Source organism: Hippopotamus amphibius, chromosome 4, assembly GCF_030028045.1.
Source record: "Hippopotamus amphibius kiboko isolate mHipAmp2 chromosome 4, mHipAmp2.hap2, whole genome shotgun sequence".
In the NCBI taxonomy this organism is placed as follows: Eukaryota; Metazoa; Chordata; class Mammalia; order Artiodactyla; family Hippopotamidae; genus Hippopotamus; species Hippopotamus amphibius.
The window spans coordinates 88,234,942-88,260,514 of NC_080189.1; the positions used below are offsets into that span (position 1 = coordinate 88,234,942).

General features: G+C 37.0%; 1 protein-coding gene across 2 annotated transcripts in view; it reads left to right on the top strand.

Annotated features, from left to right (window-relative positions):
• Positions 1–25,573, top strand: part of RELN (reelin) — a 494,116-nt gene that overhangs the window by 252,068 nt on the left and 216,475 nt on the right. For both annotated transcript variants that reach the window (XM_057732969.1, XM_057732970.1), the window contains exons 7-8: positions 8,084–8,180; positions 13,473–13,524. In XM_057732969.1, the coding sequence (XP_057588952.1) occupies positions 8,084–8,180; positions 13,473–13,524 (149 nt within the window). The remainder of the gene's footprint in view (positions 1–8,083; positions 8,181–13,472; positions 13,525–25,573) is intronic.

Genomic DNA, 25,573 nt, shown 5'->3' on the forward strand with positions numbered 1-25,573 from the left:
GCTCTGTGGCTCTTATTCCCCCATTCTATCTTCCAACTCACTTATTCTTCTGCCTCAGTTATTCTGCTGTTTGTACCATCTAGAGTATTTTTAATTTCGGTTATTGTGTTGTCCATTATTGTTTGTTTGCTCTTTAGTTCTTCTGAGTCCTTGTTAACTGTTTCTTGTATTTTCTCTATTTTGTTATCAAGATTTTGGATCATCTTTACTGTCATTACTCTGAATTCTTTTTCAGGCAATTTTCCTATTTCCTCTTCATTTATTTGGTCTTGTGGGTTTTTTTCCTGCTTCTTTGCCTGCATGGTGTTTCTTTGTTTTCTCCTTTTGTCTAATTTATAGGATTTGCTGTCTCCTTTCCCTATGCTACCTAGTAGTAATTCCTCTTGTTTCTGCCCTCTGCCCTCTGTGGTGGGTTTTGTCCAGTGTCTTGAGTAGGCTTCCTGGTGGGGGGTTCTGGTGTCTGCTTTCCGGTGTGTGGCTCTGTGTCTTTTCTCTCTGATGAGCAGGGCCTTGTGAGGAGGTGTGCTTTAGGGTATCTGTGCAGTTAATATGGCTTTAGGTAGTCTGTGTGCTGATGGGTGGGTTTCTGTTCCTGTCTTGTTTGTAGTTTGGTGTGAGGTGTCCAGCACTGGCAGTTGCAGACAGTCAGACAAAGCCGAGTCTTAGACTCTGATACAGGGCTCTGTGAGAGTTCTCTGCAGTGTATCTTCCCTGTGTCTGAGGACTCCCTAGTAGTCTAGCATCCTGGATTCTGAGCTCCCTCCCCAGAGCCTCCTACTTGTCTTCTGATGGAGTATTCCAGACTTCAGAGGTTGTTTGTCCCGGCAATAAAGGGGTTTAAAGAAGACTGTCCAAGCCCCAGACTAATGGCAGAGTGTTGAGTCAAACAAATACTAAATCAAGGAAACACATACATGTGTAAGACACACAAATACTGAATCCAGTAGAACATAAGGCACTAGAAAGACCTGACAGAAGAAACCCAGTATGCCATCAGACAATCAAAGAGAAAACCAACAGAAATTCAAAACCAAAGAAAACAAAAACAAAAACAAAACCCCACAAAAAAACAAACAACCCCCCCCCACACACACACAAACACAAATCCAGGGAGATTTTGAAAGCTAGGATCAAATATAATAAAGAGCAAGAGTACCACCAGACAGACTGAAGATTCTCAGAATGAAATCAGACAATTATACTTAGAACTAAGATAAAGACAAAATCTAATAATAAAAACCAAAGCAGTGTGTCATCTGGAGAATAAAGCAAGGAAACAGAGCAGACCAATAATATTGCTCATAAGTATATTAAGATAAAATAAACTAAAAAAGGATAGAAGACAGGGCAACAGAAGAGCGTAGTCTGACTGGAAATATGAAAAGAAAAAGAAAAGAGAAAAAATAGAAATGTGTAAAAGATAAAGAAGGAAAGATGGTAGAAGAGATAAAGTTAGCACTACAAAAAACTTAGAAATAGAAATATGTAAGAAGTCTACAAATAAAAATAGAAGAAAAATAGAAGAAAATAAAAAAATATGTTATAATACATGTAGATCCCTTAGGACTAAGATCGTAATTAATTTAAAACAAACCGACATGCACGCAAACACATATCCAGGGAAATTTTGAAAGCTAGGATCAAATATAATAAAGAGCAAGAGTACAATCAGACAGAGGATTCCCAAAACAAAATCAGACAATTATAATCAGAACTAAGATAAAGACCAAACCTAATAATAAAAACCAAAGCAGTGTGTCATCTGGAGAATAAAGCAAGGAAACAGAGCTGAGCGATAATGTTGATTATAAGTATATTAAGATAAAAGAAACTAAAAAAGGATAGAATACAGGGCAACAGATGAGTGTAGTGTGACTGCAAATATGAAAAGAAAAAGGAAAAAAATAGAAATGTATAAAAGAGATGAAGGTAGGAGAAGGTAAAGTCAGCACTACAAAAAACAGCTAGAAATAGAAATATATAAAAAGGCTAAAAATAAAAATAGAATAAAAAATATAATAAAACATGTAGATCCCTTAGGACTAAGATCATAATTAATGAAATTAAAAAAACAAAAAAAAAACAAAACAAAACTAGAACTGACCCCAGAGTGGACCAGATCAATAGAATTAATAATAATATTTCTGTTTCCTTGGCATCTCAGCTGTAAATGTCCTTCTACCCACCTTGGGTTTTTTAATATTACTTTGTGACCAGCAGAGCTTCCTTTATTGTTCATCTGTAAGCACTGGTGTGTGGGGAGAAAGAGGGTACAATAGTGGCTCCTTCCTCTAGGGGTGAGTGAGCAGTGGTGCCCTGCCTGGGTTGCAGTGGCTCAGGTGGTGCCTGTTGCAGAGTGACACTGGCAGCTCAGGCCGAGAGAATGACTACAATCGTGGCTCCTACCCCCTGCTACGACTCCACCGGGGCACCCTGCCTGGGTCACAGCACCTCATTTGGCCATGGCAGTGCCTGTTGCAGAGGGACGCCGGTGGCTCAGGTGTAAACAGAATGTCTCCAGAGCTGGGCCACTCTGCGGACTTTTGGCTCTCGGCTGCAGGCACTCTAGGCCAGCCCCACCTGGTGGCCTTTGTTATCCCTGAGTGCATTAGCCAGGCCCAGGGGGGTCCTTCCTTTGTCCGTCTTGCACCGAGAGAGAAACTACACCTGCGGCTCCTCCCCCCTGCTTGTGAGTCAGCAGTATTGAGCCGCTGCCATGGCCGTCCAGCTTTCTGCAGTAGGCATTCTCTGCTGCGGATTTCTTCCCTTCTGTCCACTCAGTCCGTCTCCCCACTGCCAACAATGTTTCTCACTCTGAACCAGTTCTCTGGTCCCATGTTCCAGCTCCCAGACCCCCTGTTCACATGTGAACCAGTGTCTCAGTCCAGACACACTGAGCCGTGGTGCAGACCCTCTGTGTGTTTCTCACTCTTTCCCATCTGCCACAGCTCAGCTGCTTCACCCTCTTTGAACAGTCCCAAATGTCTCCCTTCTGACCCAGGGAAATTCCCCGTTGGAGAAGGGGTTTCCCTGTCAGATAAGGGATGTTTCCCTGAATTTGACAATCTCCCCTGTTTTAGATCCCCCTGCCCCAGGGTGTGGGACCTGTCCCTTTCCTTTCTTCTCCTCCTCTTTCTCCTTTTTTTTTTTTTTCTTCCCTCTGTCCTACACAGTTATATCGAGATCTTTGCAGTCTTCTGGTGTCTGAGATCATCTGCTGGTGTTCAGCTGGTTCTCTGTGGGAATTGTTGCATCTTTTGGTGTATTCCTGATGCATCTGTGGAGAGGGATGCATTCCACATCCTTCTACTTTGCCACCATCTTTCTTCTCTCTTTTTTACTTTTAATGTAGCTATTAGAAAGTTGAAAATTACATATGTGGATCATATTATGTTTCTATTAAAAAGTGATACTCTTTTCTTCACCTCCACCTTATTTCTAGGCACTATTGTGTCCTACTTGTGTTGTATCAATAGTCCTGTCTTTTGTACCTCTAATCCATTATTCGCTAGAGTAATTTTCCTAAGAGTTGGATCTTTTCATGACTTTGGAAACAGCATAGTAGGAGTTTGGATCTCAGTTCTATAATTTTCGATCTGTGTCACCTTGGACAATCATTTAATATCTCTGAATCTCAGTTTTAGCATCCTCTAAATGTGGAGAAAAATAGAGGTGGGGTATGTGAGTTAATTGAGGTATTTTTTGTAGAATTCCTGGTGCAGTACCTATCACTTGGTAAATGGCTCATGAAACCTTCCGTGAACTGACTCCCACTTTCCAGCCCCAAACCTTGCCACCCTTCCTCATGTACCAGTGTGGTGTCAGGCACACTAACGCATTGAAGCAGCAGTTTTACTTATGTCATAATCTCTGCATTCCTTGTGCCCTATCACACCCTCACCTTTCTTCTTTGATTGAGTAACTCCTGTTTCTCATTCAGGACCTGTTCTGGGACCACCTCCTTTGGGAGCTTTCCCTTGCTTTCTCAGTCTAAGTTAGGTACCATAACAACCAGTGTGTACTCCTGTTAAAAGGAATGAGGAGCTATGGAAAACGTGATGGATGTTGGAATTAGCAAGTCCTAGGTCCACATTGCAACTCTGTCAACTTTACAGCTGTGTGATTCGAGCAAATACTCAACTTGTTTGAAACTCAGTTTTCTTATTAGTAAAATGAGGACACTGATAACTATCTTATAGAGAGTTTGAGAGATTTAAATAGGCTTTAGAATATCTGGGACATAATAGAATACAGTAAGTAACTACCATTGCATTGGCACAGTATATTGTAATTGTATGTTTGTTTCTCTGCCTTTCCTTCTGGAGTGTAAACTCCTGGAAGAAAATAATACTGTTTTTTTTGGTCTTTATACCACTAAAGCTCATCACAATACCTAAAGGTTCTCAACACAAAGTTGTTAATTAAAAGAATGAATTAATGAATGATAAATGAATAAATAGCACCATTGGCAGCTAAGAGTGTATTGTATTTGACCACCCGGAGGGATGTGCTTTCAAAATAAATTACAAGAAATTATGTTGACAAACCCAGTCATACTGTGAGAAACTCAAGCAAAGGACATTTAAAAGACCTTGACAGTAAGCTAACAGATTTGTTTCATCAATCTTTGGTGAAGCCACTGTAACTCCAGGTAGCAACAACTCAGTGAGTAATAGCTGGTAATTCTTTTTTATTAATTTATTAATTTATTAATTTCTTTATTTGTATTGGCTGTGTTGGGTCTTTTTTGCTGTGCGTGGGCTTTCTTTTTTAGTTGTGGTGAGTAGGGGCTACTCTTCATTGTGGTGCATGGGCTCCTCATTGCTGTGGATTCTCTAGTTGTGGAGCACGGGCTCTAGGCGCTTGGGCTTCAGTAGTTGCAGCACATGGGCTCAATAGTTGTGGCTCACGGACTCTAAAGTGGATGCTCAATAGTTGTGGCGCATGGGCTTAGTTTCTCTGCGGCATGTGGGATCTTCCTGGAGCACGGATCGAACCCGTATCCCTTGCATTGGCAGGCGGATCCTCAACCACTGTGCCACCTAGGAAGCCCCTGGTAATTCTTAATCTTTACGTTTCACCAGGGTACTAATGCCTTTGTAAATTTTATTTTAAGTTTCTGGAGCTGTAAAGCACAATGAGGAAAAAAATGTCCAGAGGGGTTGTTGAGCCAAGTGGGAAGAAGCTGTATCTGATTGCCTTTTTCTTGTGTTGGTTTTTTTAGCTCCTGTTATTCCACAAAATAGAGGTGGTTCTCCAAACATATCAAACATCTCTTGTCTATTCAGTGGTTCCCTAATGCCAAGCTATAGGCTACCTATGCTAGAATCACCTTTAAACAATATACAGATATCTAGGCTGAATCATATTTAATCAAAACTATGGGTGATGGGGATTTGTAATACATGTATTTATATAGATATTTTTCTGATATACAGTTGATTTGGGGACTGCTGATCAGTATTTATAGATACAATAATTGCTATGAGAATTCAAATATCAGGCCTCAAACTTCACATCAACAATGATGCTTTCAGTTTAGAATCACTGGAGGAAAATGGCAGATAGTCATTGTGATGGTTGAACAATTTTTAATTTGTCTCTGTCAAAGCTTATGTTTCTTTCAAACCATTTCACAATGCCTTCGAGTCCAAATATTCCTCATCTATCACTAAATAAGAAGCCCACTATAATTTTGGAGCTACTTCTCTCTACTTTTAGCACAGTTACACTCCTCGGGAAAAATTAATATATAGTTTTAAGAATAGAAAAACAGTAGTAAGAAGTTCATGTAATAGGTTCTCTGTGGGGAAAAAAACTAACTTACCAGTTCTGAATGAAAATGGTGGAAATCCATAATAATAATAATGGCTAACACTGATATCATGCTTGCTCTATTTCAAGTGTGCCAAGCTCTATTCGAAGTGCTTTTAGACCTCAGGCCTTAATAATAGTTCTATTTATGAAGTTGTCTTATATTTATTCATTCGTTCAACAAATATTTATGGCATACAACATGCCAGGCATAAAATGGTGAAGAAGAGACCTATTTGTTGCCCTTATGAAGCTACTGCTATGCCTCTTTAATGTCAAGGACATTTTATTAGAATCTTGCTTCACAGCGATCAAGAGAAGATTTAAATCTCCTACTAAGATTTGAGATACTACCTCTTAAAATTCCATATCAGAAGTTGTTTTCTGTTTATTCTTAAAAAAAAACCTCAAAGTTTCTTGACATTGTTGATCTCTTTTGTGTGGGAATGCAGCTCAAAAGATTAGAATAATTTATTCCATGCAATATACATATAGGAAATACTCCTATTTATTTGCCAAAATTTTACTTATTTACTGTGCTTCTGCCGTTTGGCTTTATGAGCTACCTGGTATCTTTTCACGTTTTTGTCTTATTTGAATAGGACTTCTTGCTCCCTCTTTTCTCTGAGATTAGCAAACAGCTGAAAGGGCCTGATTCAATGATCTTCAAAAACAAAGGGCATGGTGCCCTTTCCACACTGTTTAGCACCTAGAATGTGAAAGTCTTTGAAAATATCCTTTCTGCATGAAATACAGCTCTCATGTGCTTTAAGGTTCAGGCTGAGGAAACGTAGCTCTTTTTTTCTACATGTAATGATTGTAGGTTGAAATATCATGATGCAGAGCATTGTAAATGTTATTGTAAATATGCATAGTCAAATCCAGAATATTCATATTGTCAGTTTATACTGAAGACATGAATATATTTATTTTTGAGATCCTATTCTAAGGTATTATTAGCCACTTCACTTTACAATAGTAAAGAAAGCAACTAAATTATTTGCAAGGTTAACATTAACTCAGTATTCAAAATTTGCTTGAATTAGAATTAATGTTTATTTCATATTACTATGTGGATTAAATACAATCTGATTCCATTATTTTTTGCATGGTGTATTTTGTAGATATGCAGATCTATTTGAGGACAGTTCTTTTAAACATTGATGTTAATCATAACTCGAAAGAAAAAGGTTTAAAATTTGTAAAACAACTTTTGATTTCAGAGATATATGGTTTTAGTTCATTATATAGATGTATATTCCTTTGCTTGTCTTTAATATTAGCAAAATACTGTACTTGTATTGGGCATAGTATTTTTTTTTTATTTATTTTTTAATTATTTTTAGGGGGGTACACCAAGTTCAATCATCTGTTTTTATACACATATCCCCGTATTCCCTCCCTCCCTTGACTACCCCCCCACCCTCCCTCGAGTCCCCCCCACCCTCCCCATCCCAGTCCTCTAAGGCATCTTCCATCCTCAAGTTGAACTCCCTTTGTTATACAACAACTTCCCACTGGCTATCTATTTTACAGTTGGTAGTATATATATGTCTGTGCTACTCTCTCGCTTTGTCTCAGCTTCCCCTTCACCCCCGCCCCCTCCCAAACCTCAAGTTCTCCAGTCCATTCTCTGCACCTGCGTCCTTGTTCTTGTCACTGAGTTCATCAGTACCATTTTTAGATTCCGTATATGTGAGTTAGCATACAATATTTGTCTTTCTCTTTCTGACTTACTTCACTCTGTATGACACACTGTAGGTCTATCCACCTCATGACATATAGCTCCATCTCATCCCTTTTTATAGCTGAGTAATATTCCATTGTATATATATGCCACATCTTCTTTATCCATTTGGGCATAGTATATTATGTAATGATTGATAATAATACCAACTGCTGTTATTAAGTGCCTACTATGAGATTGGTTCTGTACTCTGTGTTTTATATACACTCTCTCATTTAAACCTCATAATAACTAGGTGATGTTTAGGTCAGTATTATTTTCCTTATTTTACGGTTGAGAAAACTGAAACTTTGGGAGGTTAACTTGCTCACCACTGCGAGTAACTGAAAGAACTGGTATTGAAGTTCAAGTCTTTCTGTTTTTATGTTTCCTTAACATGTCACAATACAAAATACCATTACCTTCCTAGAAATGTTGCTGTCAGCTGAGTAACAATAACTGTTACATCCTTCTTTACCTGAGCGATAAACCACTTTGTGCTACTTAGTTCACAGACTGATGTTGTGTTCTGTGTTCCCACAGGGTTGAGTGTAACAACTGTGAGACTGGAGAACAGTGTGGTGCAATTATGCATGGCAGTGCTGTCACCTTCTGTGAGCCATATGGTCCACGAGAGTTGGTAAGTGTGTGCTATTTATATCTGTTATTCCAAATACATTGTCTTTACTGAGCTTTTTGCCAACAAAAGGTTTTCCTATGCAATTCCAGTTCAGATGAAAATTTGCAGTATTATTTATGAGTCCTATTGCAAATATCTCAAAATTAGGAGCAGTGATTTTACAGTTTATTTTCAAAAGTAAAAAAATAAAGAATTCAGTAATAAAATTGCCATCAATCATTCTCATTAAACATGGTGCATCATTATGATTAGATGGCTATTTAAAAATATGGATATGACATGTATGACATATGACACACATATATATCATAGCTAAATAATTTGTGACTCTCTAAGTTCTTGTATAAAGCTTTACTTTTACACTTATTTTCTCCTTGCAAGCCAAAAAATGTTAGATGAGCAATTTTATCACATTATTTTTAAACTTTGTTTCCTAAGCACCTAGGAACTGTAGTGATTTTTTTACGTGAAAGAGCACACTGAATAAACCAGTTTTTTTAAAAATTTGCTTGCCTAAGAGAAGTCCTTGGATCATATGTAAAATGAAACATGAGCATTCTAAACTGAAAGCAGTGAAACCACTAGCCATAGGCGTGTGGTTAGTGAGCCTTTTGGCTTTGTACCTCTTTCTGGCACCAAGACTACATTCATTTCACATTCTTGAAAAAGGATATAAAAGCAATTGTTGTCTTCCACGTCTAGCTCAATTTCTTTGCACCTAATGTTCTTTTCGCAACATCTCTTATGCTTTGGTTTTCTGCTTTTTAACTTGAGTTTCAATGGCTCTCCTTTTTTCTCCCACATCTTCCTCATCATGGGGCTTTTAGTAACAAATTGTATTTTTCACCCCTCCACCACAGATTATGTTTCCAATTCATTAATTTAAAAAGTGGCCAAAAGACTGGCCCTCCACAGTAAAAAAGGAGGAGAAAACCTAACTAGGTAATTAAAAGAAGATTTAGTTATCAAATTGTGAAAGTCAATTAATTTTTATAACATGGTTCTTATTTTATGCTGCTTGAATACCCCTTTCATGGCAATAGATAAATTTAATTTATTAAACGTGCGAGCTTCAGAACATTGATAAATTGAATAGTTTTTAGTTGAAATTAGAACACAAACAGAATTAATTGGATGCAAATTAAAATAATAGGTGTTCATAATTCAAGTCTTATAAGGTGTTATAATATTCTTGCAGACAAATGTGACTCTGTAGTGAAATTCTTGTTGAAAAAATAGATTTGCTAGTACATCTTAAATAATGTACTATGACTGAATTAATTATCTATAAACCTTAAAACAAAATTAAATTTTTGTCGTAGTTAATTGAGCTTAGAATAAATGCCTATTTTAGAATGTTTTCCCATTCAGGAATACTTCTGGAAATGCTTGGCAAATTCTTTTTTGTTTCTGATTAATAAGAAATGAACATATCTAAGAATATAATGCCAAAATTCATATTTCTGTAGTATAGAAACTGAAGTAACTAGTTTATTTAATGCCATGTATATTTATATTTAATCCTGATGGTTTCACTATATCCCAGTTTATTTAGCATTAGAGTGGGCTAGTTTTGAATTGTGTTATATAATTAATGTGAGATTAGCCTTTCAACTAAAAAGGAAAATATTCAAAATAATTATCTTCATCCAAGAAAAGAAAAACATACACAGATTTATATTTACATCATAAGTATTTCCCTAAGATGAATTGTGTTGTAGACTCAAAGGGACTAGAACGAAGATACATTAACAAAAATAAGGATAACATTTACATTTTACACACTAGCAACTTCTAATTCCCAATAATTTTTATACCATATTGACATCCCAGGAGCAAAAATATATATTTTATGCAAGTTGTGTTTACAGAAGAAAGATCAATTGAAAGAAAAGTCATTAATTCAATTGTCAGTTAACATGCTATTGTCCACTAAAATTCAAATATTTGCATAGCACTTCAAAACTGAATCCAGTTAAAACTGTTGTGCATGAGAACTGATGAAAGTTATCAGCCCCCAAACATCACTTTTTAAAAAAATATGCTTTTAAATTTTTCATAAATCCAGTTCTTACTGAAGTTGTGAAACAAAGAACCGCAGACCACAGGCAAAGAACCTTAGTAGGCTAATGCTTTATTTTTTGAAATGCATAAAAGAGCATTTCCATTTTGTGAATTTAATCAAACGGCCATTTCATTTCAATGAAAGCCAAAGCGGGTAAGAGGCAGTATCTGCACACGGGCACACCACGTATTTCTGTTTCCACTGCTACTCTGCTGTGCAGCCCTCACACGTTTCATTACCTCAGTGAAGTCTCCATATTTCAGGGGTGGCACCTAACTTGATTCATTTTGCTAGTCTGAAATGAAGGTGATGAGGAATTCATTTACCTACTCCTTTAAGAGAAAATGTGCTCTCTCAGAGCTTAAAACAAAATTAATTCCATTACTCTTCATTTTTTAAAAATAAATTATTTACTCAATCATTCTCTCATATTTGGAAATGCATTTTAGTTATAAGGGGTGTGGGCTAAAACAGGATTAAACCCAGTAAAAGTTCATAGGGAAGAAGTGTAGAATGAACAGCCTCAGCCTGCAGTGAATTCTTCAGATTCATTTAGTGAGCATACTAATTTTCTATAATTTGGAGCTTATTTGATAATTTAAGAGCAGTGAGATTTGGTAGGGAAAAAGTTCTCTCTTAGACATTCACTATCACTATACTATTTATTGAAATCTCTTTAAGAGGTCCTTTAATTTTCAGAATGTCCCATGTAAAGACTTAATAACTTTGCAGACTGAAATTATGTATTTGAATTCAAGCATAACAAATAATTTATAATACCCAAATGTAAATATAGATGAATAGATTTTATAGGCAATGCTTCCTTTTTTTTTCTCTTCATCTTTCCTGTCCTTTCTTGTAGCTGACAATTTTACTAATAAGCTAAATGGGTAAAGGTAAAGGACTGGGAGTCAACTGTTCCAACAGTCCTTAGCTTCCCTGGTGAAGAAAAAAAAACGTGGAATCAATGACTAATCAAAGTCCAGGGTCACCCTCAGTTAGTAAGTATAATTTGAAATTTGGCAGTGTTTCAAGTGACTTACTGTTTGCTAGCAGAGGTCACAGCTGTGAAACTTGATCACCCAGGTGACACAGTCATCATTTATTACACCCCCAGCATAAGTATCAAAGACTCTCTGGTACATCTAATGCACTAGCAATAGCAATAACCGTGGTGCTTTTAACTTACATAATACCGTACCATTGCTTCAAAGAACTTACATTCAGGAGTGTTCATAACTCATCTGGGAATCTACTCAGTTACATAAAATCAGAGTGGGAAAAGAGCATTCATTCAATCTTTGTGAAAATTTTAAAAAAATTTCCATGTGCCTCTTTGAACTTTAAGATCAGATTTTCCAAGTGGAAACATGTGGGGGATAAGTAGTTGAACTTACCCTAAAAGTTATGGGGGGAAAATAAAACATTTCTTTTAACCTTGCAGGACATTTGGTTCTGTCTGCAACATCCATGGGACATTTGGTTCATAAGACATTTGGTCCACACCAAAAGGTCCTTGAAATTTGGTCTGTCCAAAATATCCATGAGCTTGTTTGGTCCACGTCAGATGGTTTTGGACAGGACCAAGTATCAAGGACTTCTTTGTACAATGTCCTTTGGACATTTCGGATAGGACCAAATATCCACTAACCTCTTTTAAAGGAATCTTGAAAAGGAGTTAGTATTTTTGTTATTTAAAGAAAATTCTATTAGTGCATTCTTCTCTAACGACTCTGGTAAGAGGAAGGGAGTAGGAAACAGAGTTCTGGGCATGGTAGGCCAGCTTTCTCTTAAATAATCTGTGATAATGAGAGATTTAAATAGAGAATTTCACCTGACACCCTGACATCAATGATTTTTGCTACGGTTAAAATCAATTAGGAGTTGATACCCATACTGATATCTAGACAACTTATAAAATGGCCTTTCTTGCCCTCCCCTCTTATTACCTTTTCTGCTTCTTCATGAATTTTAGAGCCACATATTTAAAACACATGCTTAAAAAAAAATAAAAAATAAAAAAAATAAAACACATGCTTAATCATCTTCCCATATTGTGTCGTAGAAATGGGAAGCACAATTCAATCTTTTGATATTCACATCTCAGCTGAATTCTGGCACTTCAAGAGACTTGCTCACTGTTTGTCCACCAGTGCCCGTGACAATTCATGTACTGGGTATCTCTTCACTCTTCTGCGTTATAGACTCCACCACATGGGGGCTAATGCAATGCAGAGACAAGTCTAAGGGTGTTATTATGACATTTAAGAAGCCTGCTGCTTCTGCCAAGTTGAAAACACAGTTATACACTTTCTGTTTTATAGGGTGCCGTCATGGGAGGCATCCCATACCTTAGCTTATGGGGTCAGAAACCTAACAAGAGAGTCGTTGAAAATGAGAACCTTATTTATCATCTCATTTAAGCTGGTATGGATCAAAGTCACTGCTGCATAGAATGAATGAATGAACAAATGAATTAATAAATACTTTTTAAAATTTTATTTAAAATTAAGTAAGGTACCATTCCTTTTTCAGAAGGGGGGAAATTATTTAGGCATGCTTCTTCATGAAACTAAGGGAAAATAATAGAAATGTGTTGGAAGAGTATCTCTAGGCCCATAATTTGATAACTTTTTGGGGGGTAACAGTTTTATTGAGAAATAATCCTCATATTCTGTAATTCATTCGTTTAAAGTATATGTTTCAAGGTTTTTACTGTATTCCCCCAAATTATGCAACCATTACCACAGTCAATTTTAGAACATTTTCATCATCATCCCCCAAAGATATCCTGCACCATTTACCTGTTGTAATTCTACTTATTTTTCAAAACATTTTTACTCTTCTCATTTGCTCTTAATTTTGGTTCCAACTTTTGTTTGGTCATTTTTATGACACTCTCTTGGGCCTCAGGTCTGTTGATAAGGATGGAGGGGAGGTGGTGGGGTGAGTGGAGGGGGCTGTGTTAAGTGCCTGGTAAATTATACTAAAGAGTTTTCAATAGGATCTTGAGAAATGTACTAGGAGTGCCTAAGTGAGGATCTCACAGAGAAACATGAAATATATATGTTCTGACATATTGATAGAAGTAAGCTAACTACTAGATAAATACAACCTCTGTTTATGGTTCTTTTCTATCCTTTTCACCCTCCCTCCTCCTGAATCTTTTGCCTCTTTCTCCTCCTCCCTTTCTATCTTGTCTCATTTTGGTATGTTCCTTTTTCTAGATTACCACAGGCCTTAATACAACAACAGCGTCTGTCCTCCAGTTTTCCATTGGTAAGTGTTTTTAACAATTAAGCAATTTAACTTGGAAATGTTTATTTTAATCATAGTGTACAAGCAGGATTATGGTACCAAATGCTTGTAGATTTAGAGAAGAGTAAATCTTAACACTGCAGTAAATAATTTAAAACATTTTAAAAGTGAAATAAAAAAATTTTAAGGCTACATTCTGTTCTCACTTCTCTCTGGTAGCAAGTGGTATCTTAAAATAACCCAGGTAATCCAAAACATCTTAAAGGATTTTTACATGTGGATTTTGAATGTATTGGACTTACATTACACAGAATTATTTTACTAATAATGTTTTCCTCAGATTAAGATTGAAATCTGTTAAATTTCCTGCACTCTTACTGAATGGTAGTAAAAAAGATAATTGTTGGTGACTGAGAGAAACCAATTAAGCCTTCATGTTTGACGTAAAAATTGTATGTTTAATTCAGACACAGTTAATTTAAAAATGACTATATCTGGCAATACTTCTTTTAAGTGCTTTTGTTTTAGAGCTAAAAATTTCTACCCAAAGCATTCAGTAAACTAAGGTATCTTTTGATCAAGTGTTTTGCTGTGTTTGTCCAAGTGTTTTGATCAATAGTTTTGCTGTCTATTATATTATTTTCCATTTGAATTTTCAAAGGTATATATTAGTAAGTAACATGTACAAGTTTCCAAAGGGAATGTTCTAGGTAAAGAAAGATATTGCCTTCTACATGGGGGCTAGATTATTGGTCTTAGTCTTGTAACATGGAAACCTCCTGGCCTGACATAAGGCTTGCTGGCAGCCGTGCCCCTGAGACAGCATCCTTCACTTTCCACCGTCTCCACTCTCGTATCTTTGGGATCCACCATTAGCGAAAGGACTGTTTCCCTCACTAGCCGTCTAGTCCTAGTTGCAAATCAGTGCTCTCACGGCCCACTGTGGTTGATTGTGCCTAAGAGCAATTTTCTGCAAGTCATGTAGTTGTCACTTTTTCCTCAGGTTACCTTGTTTTAGCTTCGGTAAGTGTAATATGAACCTACCTGACTATGGTTTGGACTCTTTTCTTCTCACATTGAGAGCATTACCTATCACAGTTTACAGACTATTCAGAAGTCCATATGTCGTCATAAGAAAAGCATTAGCAAACACAAAATAATGAGTTTTTTTGGTGAGACAATTCTCTTTGATCTATTAACAAGTATATCCTAAATGTTGCTACAATGAACGTGTAATACTTCTATAATCAGAAAAAGAAGCTCATTTTTAAAAAGCTGTGGTGCTACAAAAACAAATTTTTAACACTCTAACATGATAGGCTAGTATAACTTAGAGGTTCTTAACCAGAACAAATGCGTTTAAATTCATTATGCTATTAATATAAAATATAAGCTAGATTTTTTATCTGTATTCTGAGTATTTATTTGAATATTTATTTCAGATATTATCTTTAAGCAATTAAAGAACACAAGAGAATCCTCTTTAAAATATATGCCTGGACTTCTCTGGTGGTCCAGTGGTTAAGACTTCACCTTCCAATTCAGGGGGTGCGGGTTCGATCCCTGGTCAGGGAGCTAAGATCCCACATACCTTGCGGCCAAAAAACCAAAACATAAAAAAGTCTATTTTTGTAAATAGTAAAAATTATAGTGTGGAGCTGGCATAGATTCATTTCCTCAGCTTTCAATAGCACCCTACCATGAACAATAGGGCCAAGAAGGGGTGTTTATCACAGAATGTAAGTTTTGGTACCCGAGACCCAAAACCCAGAACAAGCACCGTGCCCAAAGGCTTGAGACTAGACCCAAAAATGTCACTTAGCAAGAATCCTTTATTTCCCCACAAGCCAGAGGCTAGAGAGTTGTTTTTATTATGTACAGCATGGATTTGAATCCTAAGTTAGAAGACTAGAAGAGTAACAGAATCAGGGAGTTGCAAAAAGATGAATGGATGGATGGATAGATAGGTATGTCAAGTTTATAACTAAAAAATACACTTAGAAATCTTTTCTGAATGGTAGGTTTAGAATCAAAAGTGAAATTTTAACGTGTCGTTATTTGGGAATGAAACAAAATATTTAGTTAAATCATAATTTACTGCCTAGCGACTTCATCGGGGAATTTGCTTACCGCATTTTGAGAATAAACATTCTTGGGAACTAGGAAGTATTAAGGTGGTTGAGAAACAATGTAGAGGCAAACCATTAGCTATATGGTGTATGGCGTAGTATGGTAAATAGGTATAGTGGGCAGAACTTTCCAGAAATGGTTTTGTGTATCTCGTGATGAGTGCTTGGAGCGGCATTGTTCTGTTTGTATGTTTGATGTGAGGGCTGGGGCGCATACACAAATTCCAAAGATGTGATAATTATATATATTCATCCTGAGCTTTACGAGCCCCACAGTAACCAAATACCAAAGTAGCAATTGCAGCCAAGTAGCCATTGCATTTATATTCTCTTCCAAAATTACATTGGGTGTGTTATACAAAACACTGTATGTAGACAGTTCAACATTTATATTTATTTGTGTCTTGTGGAACTTTCCAGATCTATTCAAATAATGTCAATCAGATTTAGAGTCACTCCTTAAGAAGTCCTCTGGGATATTAAATGTTCATTATATATTGTGATGATTCAGATTAATATAGACCATTTTCTAGGGAATTCTGTCATTATTTATGGCCTCAAAGATAAATTACGTTCATAATTATGGATACATAACCACAATTGAATAAATTATCGCCTTGATATGTTTATATTACTCTTGTAAACATTTTTAATTACATCACAAGGGTTATCTAAGAGAGTCCCAAGTACCTCAGAGATATGTATACAGAAATGTCTTGAATTACTGAGTGTCTCAAATAAATGCTGTCAAGCCAATGTTTAGCAACAGTGCTATCCCAGCTCTTTCTAGATACAGACACACACAGACACACACACACGCATGTAAATATACAGACTATCTTAACCAAATGAATTTTAAAGTTAAAGCATCCTGAAAACACAGTTCTGCAAGTTGAAATTTACCAGGTTATCAACAGCTAAATCATATTGAAAGATGTCCTAAAATATTCTTAGAACAACTTTTCATTTTTCCATTCCAATGAAAGATCTCATATCCATTTCTGTGCTGAGGCATCGATCTGCTACAATCCTCACTTGATTCATTAGATTCAGCTTGTGGAATTTATGGTTGTAGCCTTAGGGGCAGTTATCCATTTCCTCTAGATTTCCTCTGGGACAGGAAGAAAAATTTGAGATGATGCCATTGCAAACCATTATTTTACAGATGCCTTCAAATTCTGTTTTCCCAGGCAGGGTCCTGGGTCTAAGGGAAGTGCTGGTAGTGCTTTGGATCTATCATTCACTTAAAATTTCACTGACTATTTGCTGTCTGCTTGGGCTTTTCTGAGCTAACGTTAACTATGGAAAGACAAAAAAGTGAGAAAACAACATTTTCATAGTGCTTAGTGGTGTGGTAGAAGGCTATGGATTCGTGTGGAGCATGAAACCTCCAGGGAGTTGCCAGATTGTTGGAAATATAGATGGATGTGTGTACAGGCCTCTGTGGTGTTAGGTCCTGCAGAGTAGAGCAATTCAAGAAGGCTTCTTAGGAGAATCCCTGAAAGTCAACAATGCGAGTCACTGGAAAGGACAAGGTTCTTCCAGTTGAGGAGATAGAGTGACATAGGCAAGGCATAAAATGGGAAGCTTAGTGCCCTCCTAGAGCAGGAAGACTGGCTGTCACAATATTTGTGTCCATCTGAAGAGTTAATCTACATCAGCTGGGAGTTTTAAATAAGCAATAGAGGTCAGAAAAATGACCTCTTTCTCTCTGGAGCAATAAAGAAATATAATGAAATTAATTCTTAATGTATGTGTGATCTTTCTTAAGAAAGATCATTTGTGTTAAGAATGGATTTGTCCCTTCCTTAATATAAATCTGCATTGATTCACTCAACAAGAACTTGCCAAGTAATATGCTTGTTCAATTTAGCTCAGCTCTTTTTTTCAGATTAATAGAATTCCTTGGCTGAATGGGGATTGAAAGTAAAGCATTTAAAAACATAAATCATGAAGAACAGTTTGGCTTAGGAGGTAAATCTGTCTTGTCCATCATGCTGTTCTCAGCCTCTGGCCTAGGGACTCAAAATTAGTAGATACTCATAAATATTTCTTGCCTAAGTGACAAGTAACTATTACAGAGACATCTGTAATATTATGTAACCAAGCGCTAAATTGGGGTGATGCAGACATTTCACGCCAAGAAATTTGTGGGAGGTGATCTGAGGACCTCAATCAGTGGAAAAAGATGACCTAGAAGGAAACAGAGAATCACCAATAAACTATGCTTTTAGTGAAGCCAGTAGATGAAAAAATATATCCATGTGTTCATCAGTTTGTTATTGTTGAACTAGCTGGAATCTTTTACTTGTTTATAATTTATAGAGTTAGTATCTTTTTTCTTTCATTTATTTATGAATATCCTAAAGATTTGGGGTTTTATGGGAGTGGGTGTGTGCTTTACTGCTTTTTTGTTTGTTTTTAATCACCTCAAGCAGAGGAAAGGCATTATATCATAAATGTTTTATATTTACAGATTAAGATATGAAAATATCCTTAGACCTGAATTATTCTCTTACGTACTATACACGCTACAGAGTCTCTGAGATAAATGAGAGCTACCCATTTTGTATTTTGAAAAATAAAAACTAGAAGATTACAAAGTTAGAGGTACTCATTGCTGAATTGGAAGATTGCTTTGTAAAAGAGATCTTTCTCAAATAGATGTAATGAATAAAAATGCCACTTGTAAGAGGTATTATATTGCATTTAGCAAAAGGGAAGAAGTTTTTCCCTTAAGCTTGATTCACCATCTTAATTATTCAGAACTTGATTCAGTAGAGGACTCTCTCAACTCTTGGAACAGCTAATTCAGAAGGAAGAGGAATTGAGCCCTTTCATATCTCAGTAAGAATTATTGCTCATTTCCTCTGTGAATTTCCAGAGATATATTTCTAAGTCAGATTCTCTCTCTCTCTCTTTTTTTTCTCCAAGAGTCACTTTCCTTGGTAAGTAAGTAAGACCTTGGGTAATTTATTATAAAGTTGTGAAAAACTCTTCTGAAAACTTGGGGCTCTCTGAGTGAGTGTAAGGCTAACAAAATCTCTGGTGACGGCCTGAAAACATATATAAATATGTTTTTTTATATAAATATATAAATGAAAACAGACGTTCAGAAAATTTTAATGGTAAAATTAGCTTAACACGTGTGCTTTGAAGGTTAAATACATGTTTTACTTGAGTTTAAGATTCTTGGATATAAAAGATATTAAAATAAGATTTGTTTATTACTTGATTTGTAGATCTTCAGAAATCTGTATTAACACAAAAATTGAAATATTTACATAGGGAACACGTCTGTGTTACCTATTTAATAATTAAAGGTTTGGAACTGATTTTAATTCAGGTTATCCTTCTTCATCCTGGAGTTGACCTTTTTAGGGAATGTATATTTAAAAGTCCAGTTTGTTTGAACTTTATGTATTTTTCAAATCCACCTCACCCCAAGTTTTTAAGTCCTATCTTAAGTAATAAAAGGAAATATTCTGAAATATTGTAAGATGCTCCTACGTATAAGGTTCTGGCAAAGATTGTTGAGGTTAATTGTCTTTGCATTATTAAAACTAACTACAGAGTTGTCTTTATGTGAATTAAAATACGGTTTGAAAGATTCTGTGCCCTTTCCCTTTTGAAATATTTAATTCATTCTCACTCATCTTGATGAGGCTTAAAAAAGGAAAATTAATAGTTTATTCATAAATATGTTTTACTAATGTTTATTGAGGGCTGGTCTAGTAGAAGGGATAAAACAGTGAACAATAGGATGAGAAGAAATTGATCATTGATATAGACTAAATGGTCTTTCCTCCCTGAAAACTCGTCTCATTGCCACACCCTGATATCTCTGAATCCCCACTGCCTCTGTATTTATTTTATGATGCTTCTTCACTCTGCATTGATTTATACTCTGGCCATTTAAGCACATCCACTTTCACCCTTTATAGCTTGAATGTTCCTTGAGGACTAAGGAGTGTACAAGTATCCCTCTTTGTATTTAGGGCAGAATTTTACTCACAACTAGAACTAAATAAATATGAACTGAATTGAATTCTATTCTTAGGTGAGGAAAGAGATTTAGTGAGGTTCCACGTTGGTGCTCATATACTCTACCCTTCTTGACTGCTGAGAGCGTGCTGAATGAAATCCATGGGCAATATTAAAACCTGATCCGAGCCAGCAGTTTTCACTTTCTCATCAATCAAGGACTCTTGATCAAGGATTCTTTTGTCAGAGAGATCTTTAGCATGTGCCTACATCTGCTGTAGGGAAAGCAAAATCTAAGACACTGCCCAGCCTTCAAGGAGTTTATTATCAAATAGGTGGGGTTGGGGAGGGGATGTCACATGGGAGAAGAAACCAAGGGGTGCAGACCACAGAGGAAAGTGAGAGGGCAGCCTGTCGGAAAGTCCAGAAAAGAGGGAGGTCCAAAGGCAGGACTTTATTATTTGGGAGGGAGACTGACAAGAGCATGTGTGGAACTGCCCCAGAGAGTCAGCATCGCAAGCAAGGTTAGAGCCATGGCTGTCTTCAGGAAGACAGGGCAGAGGCCATTTTAAGACCTTGAGACCAAGGTCAAAGCCTGACCAGCAACAACGGTGGTAATGCTGAGTCTCCAGATTGCTGGGGGTGGAGAGCGATGTTACTTAACACCTGCTGCCAAAAGTGGGGATTAGGCCTCCTAGAAAATGAGCCAAACCAAACTAGGGCTTGGTTTATGACCTCCACTCCAGGGAAGCAAGGGCTGCTCAGCAGGGAACCTGGCAAAGCCAGAGACATTTTGCCTTTGTCTTCCTTGTGTTTTTCCCAGCGTAAGATCTGATGAAACCTCTATGTTGTGGACTTGAGAGGGAACTTGTAAAGCGGTGGGTACCCGAAAGTGGTTGGAAATGGCATAGTGTTTCATAAGCCAGGGAAGGATGGGCCCCTTTCTCTCTTACAGGAGTGACAGGAAAAAGGTAAAAAATACAGATAAGGACTCAAAAGGGAGAAAGGTACAGAGGGGAGGAGGACAGCTGTTCATTTTATATCCTGTGGTCATTGTCCATCTGCCATAAACTGAAAGATGTCACCTAATGAGGTTTGGGAATTTCAGCCAAGGAGGTGACTAAGGAGCAAAATATTAAGTACAATAAATCACATAGAGCCACATTTATTCAGAAAGAAGGGATTGCAGATCTAACCGCCTGTTTACTAACAAAGTCAGTCAAAACAAAAATTATTACTAGTAGCCTCATTTTAAAAATAAATATAAAACAGAAGGGGAAGAAGAATTGCTTTTAAAACCTGGCTCTTTTTCTATATTTTATGAAATAGGGTTTTTGAGTTTCAAAGAAGCCTGTTTTTAGTGTATGTATAGCACAAATATAGAATATTCGTGAGGATTTTTTTGTTACTTTATTTGACCTCTCTTAATCCTTAATACTGGTTTTTAGTAGATGCTTAAAATGGAAATTTTACTTCCTTATAATAGCCCTTTTTATGACACTGTGCTTGAAATATGTTTCTTTAGTTAAAAATATGCTAAATTCTCCCCCAAAGGTATTTTTTTGGTGGGCAAAACAGAGGTATAGACATAAATTCTGGATTTTCATATTCATATAATTGCTTAATTGATCTTTGGGGGCAGCCGAACATTTTGGACGTGGATTTTTCTAAACCAGCAATTTCTATTAATAAAATAATGACTTATCTCAACTTTTGTCATCATATTTTACCAAAATTGAATTCACTTGCTCTTGACAGATCCAAGATTCGAGGATTTCCTCTCGTGTGGAATGGAACTGTTCTTAATTAAAGTAATATCTGTGGGCTCCTTTCAGTCACAATTCCCATCCCTGTCATTTGGGACTGAGAAGCCCCAGGATGCTTCCCGCCTGTGCTGCCACAAAGCATTATCCAATACAGTAACCATTTTTTCCTTCCCTGCCTCTTACCCACAAATCAGACTGCTGCCCCTTTGGCTACGGTCTCTGAACTTGAACCAGGCATGAGCTGCTGTCTCTGTGCAGGCACAGGCCAGGCGAATTGAGCCGGTATCTTACGAGAGCCCGAACCAGCGCTGCATGGCAGGATGTGTGGGCAGGGTTAGACGTAGGGACAACAGCTACGAGAATGCGTCAGAGGAGCTGGGGAGACTGGTGCTCAGCCAAGGACAGCATCCACGTACTCTGTGAATACCTGAGGTACGTGAAGGTAGTCAGTAACAAAAGCAACTTGCTTCAAAGGGTATATCAGGCGAGAAGCTAACCTACTGCTAGAGGACAAACTTGATTACAGTTTTTACAACATTTATAAACTAATGAAACATTTATACAGATGTGCCACATTACAAAACAGCATGAACAGGTATATAAAATCTTATTATAAAGTTTAGGTTTTTCTACTAGGAGAAGAATAAAACAAACATGAAAACTAAGAAATATATAAAACTGATTATCCTGAAAATTACAGCATTGTCTGCTTAAAACCGGGAGTCACAATTTAGGTCCTATTCATCAGGTATTACTTCTAGACGGGCCAAATTACAAAGATTTTGCTCTACTTACCGCAGATTGTTTTGATGCCGTGGGCTGAGAAAGCTAATGCCCTTAGGATTCTTCTGGCTGACTCAGTAATGAAGGAAATAAAAACCTAAGTGTACTATAATCATTGTTCTACATCGTTGTTGTTACTGGAAAATAAACATGCACAGCTGCCTCCAGTGAAATATTTGAGCAGAAGTTTGTGAAACTATCAAAATATTGATCATCTGTATAATAATGGTCCATGACTTGCTTGCGGCTGGATTACTTTGAAGAAGAATTGCCAGGTAGCAAATAATCTTTTACTGTGTTTCTCAGTGCTTTTGGTTACAGTGAGTATTTTCTCCGTAGTGAGTAGTACGGTCCTTAAAAATAGCTCTTGGGGGAAAAGAAAAACAGATAATTGCCAGAACTGCTTATTATACCGATATCTTCATGTTGCTCGTCACATTTCTCACAATATAGAATGAGGCAAGTCCCTTTCTTGGATGCCTTAGCCTGTGATAACATGTAGCATCCCCTGGGAGTGACAGAGTCTGGCTTTTAAAAGCTTCTCTAAAAGTTCCCCATTCATCTCTTTTCTCTCTTTCCATTCACTACAAGCTCTAGCTAATGGCCCTGTCCTCCATTTATCTACCTTGAAAAGATGAAAGGATGTGTTGATTCTGCTAAGATTTGCTCCAGTCCTAGCAGGGAGTTCTAAGTAGCCCGATTACATCCATTTCATCACTTTATGATCTTTCTGTATCAAATGCTGTTGTTTACATGCGGCTCCCGCAGTTTTGAGTCATGGCGGCAGCAGCACTTGGGCTGCAAGAATCCTCAGCAGAGCTCTGTCCAGACACTCCTCGAGCCTTCAGTATTTATGGGTCCCGCTCCACTACCTAGAGGCATGATTTCTGGCAGCGCTTTTCCCCATCTATAAATTCTGAGAGATCACTTCTCTCCTTCTGTGGCCCTGTGCCACATTTAAAAAGGCAGCTTGTTTTTCAGGCAGAGCTTTGAGGAAAGAGTCTGCTCCCGGCAACCACTACCAAACCCCCAAGAGGCAGTAGGTCCTTCTGTTGTTTCTGTTCTGATTTACTTTGAAAAGTCCAGGGCTTTGTGGAGAAGGGCATAACCAAATAAAAATAAAACTACCCAGGTCTTGGGAGACTCAAACCAATTGATTTATCCTTCTACTATAAAAGTAAAAAGAAATAAAGAACTAGAGAGGGCTGCTGGAGATACAGGCTCACAATCCCTAATCTGTAATTCTGTATTACAATACAAAAACACTAGGAAAAACCACAAACCTTTTCTTTTTTTAATTTTTGTGATGGCAGAGCCTCACATGACCTGAATTCATTTGGCAGCAAGACCTGACTTGAAATGATTTAAGGCTATTTATAATCTTTATTTATACTACTTGTGTGAATCTTCATGTATTTCACTGCAGAAATATTAATATGTTTCATTCAGGTTATTGCCTCAGAACTTACTGGGGATGTTGCATAATATATGGTATATTTACCATATTATCTTTCTGAAATCTGTAAATTAAGTAAATAAGTGAGTAGTTTGGATCCTGAAGTTTATCACTCTTCAGGGCATGCTCTGTACAGGGGTGGGTCTAGGTGTTGTGGGTCCATGTTTGAAGCTTACACGATTTGGGTAAGGGCTAGGGTATCTTCAAGGAAAAGAATTCAAAATTATACATTCAAAATTAGGTTACAAATGTGAATATTTATTTAGAATGAGAAATGAAATTGCAACAAATTACAAATCTTTAGAACCTGACAATACCAAAAAACATCACAAAATCCAAAAATATAACATCTTTGCTAACTACCTGAAATACTTTTTTCCTTACAATTTTTGGGTGCATATTCTTAAATTGCCTCTTCATATGACAATTTTATAATATTTTCTATTTAGAGACTAGAAAAATAATTCTGCCTCTAGCTAGGTGGATCAGATTTTGTTTGTTTTTTTAATTTAGCATCTTACCTTCATAATTCTTTATTGATGTATCATGTATATTTTTAGGATCATTAGCAAATTGTAAAAATCTCTGTCATTTCTTTCATGTATGAACTCTAAGACTTCAGGGCATTTTGACTCTTCTTGCACAGTGACTAATCTTAGCAACCCTGAATTGACGTCACTCATTGAACAGTTTATTAGCACTATTCTTGAGTCATGATGATACAGGTACTTAATCACAGTGGGTGGTACGCGTGTTCCTAGATGCTCTTTCTGTGCTGAGAATGACTACTGCTCCAGAATAGAAGTAACCTACACAACTATGTAACTGTATCACACACACGTAACATATCTCCAGCTCGACTTCCCCTTAGCTGGATCTCAGCCATGGCCACTCCAACACCACCTGGCATGAGGGGGACGTGTGAGGCAGTTCTTAAGGAAGGAGGCAGCAGTCTTAACCGGTTGCAAATGTTATAAAACATGGTCATGTGAACACATTGCTAGAGTTCCTTCCAGGGCCTTGCAAGGTGCTCATCCAAGTGCAGGGCCCTGAAGCTTAAGCTTCATGAGCTTCATGGTAAATCTACTTCTGTCTACACTGCCCACTGTCTACACTAACATATTAGAATTGAGCACTGTATTTATAGATGTTATACTGATAAAGATGTTACATTCTTATAATAAACTTATTGCCATTTTCACACTTCCTTCATGGGAAAGCCTCAACTTCCCTTCCAAATACCAATCACATCCTATCACCTTCCCTTTATTTAATATTCTGTTGCTTTTGCCTATCTCAGTAGTCATATGTAGGGATCATGGAGATTTCTGTACACCGCTCCAGCTAGTATTCTGATTCCCTGTAAATAATAGTCATTAATGCAAAATAAGAAAAAAAAATTTCAATGTTGATATTTTAAGCCATGTATTTTTTTCATTGAGAATATTTCTTTTTTCATTGAGAATATTTTATAGTATGTCTTTGTGACTCATTCTGTTGATAAACAACTTTGCTGTTGATATAGACGGGGAAGGGAAAAGAGCACTGGATTAGGAGTCAGGTCATATAGTCCTTTCTCTGCCAACTGACCTTGCTGTGTAACCTTGGGGAAGTGGTGGAGCCTGTGTGAACCCCTGACAACTTGTTTGTAAAGTGAGAGTGTTCATCTTCATGATCTCTTAAATGTCTTCCCACTTTGGTCCTAAATCCTAGAACTGGGTGACAAAAATGAACTATGAGTTAACCAGGAATACATTTTGTCTGAAAATATGGTTATGATATCGTCTGCTTTAGTTCAGGGGGGTCCCTGCAAGAAATATCAAAGTAGTTGCCATACCTTTATTCAACTAATTGTAGCTAATTTATACTTGTAGCTTGTTTTGCCACCAGGAAAAGATATTAAGTAGAGGAAGAGAAAAGCGGCATCAGCCAAACCGTGTCATGTTGTTACC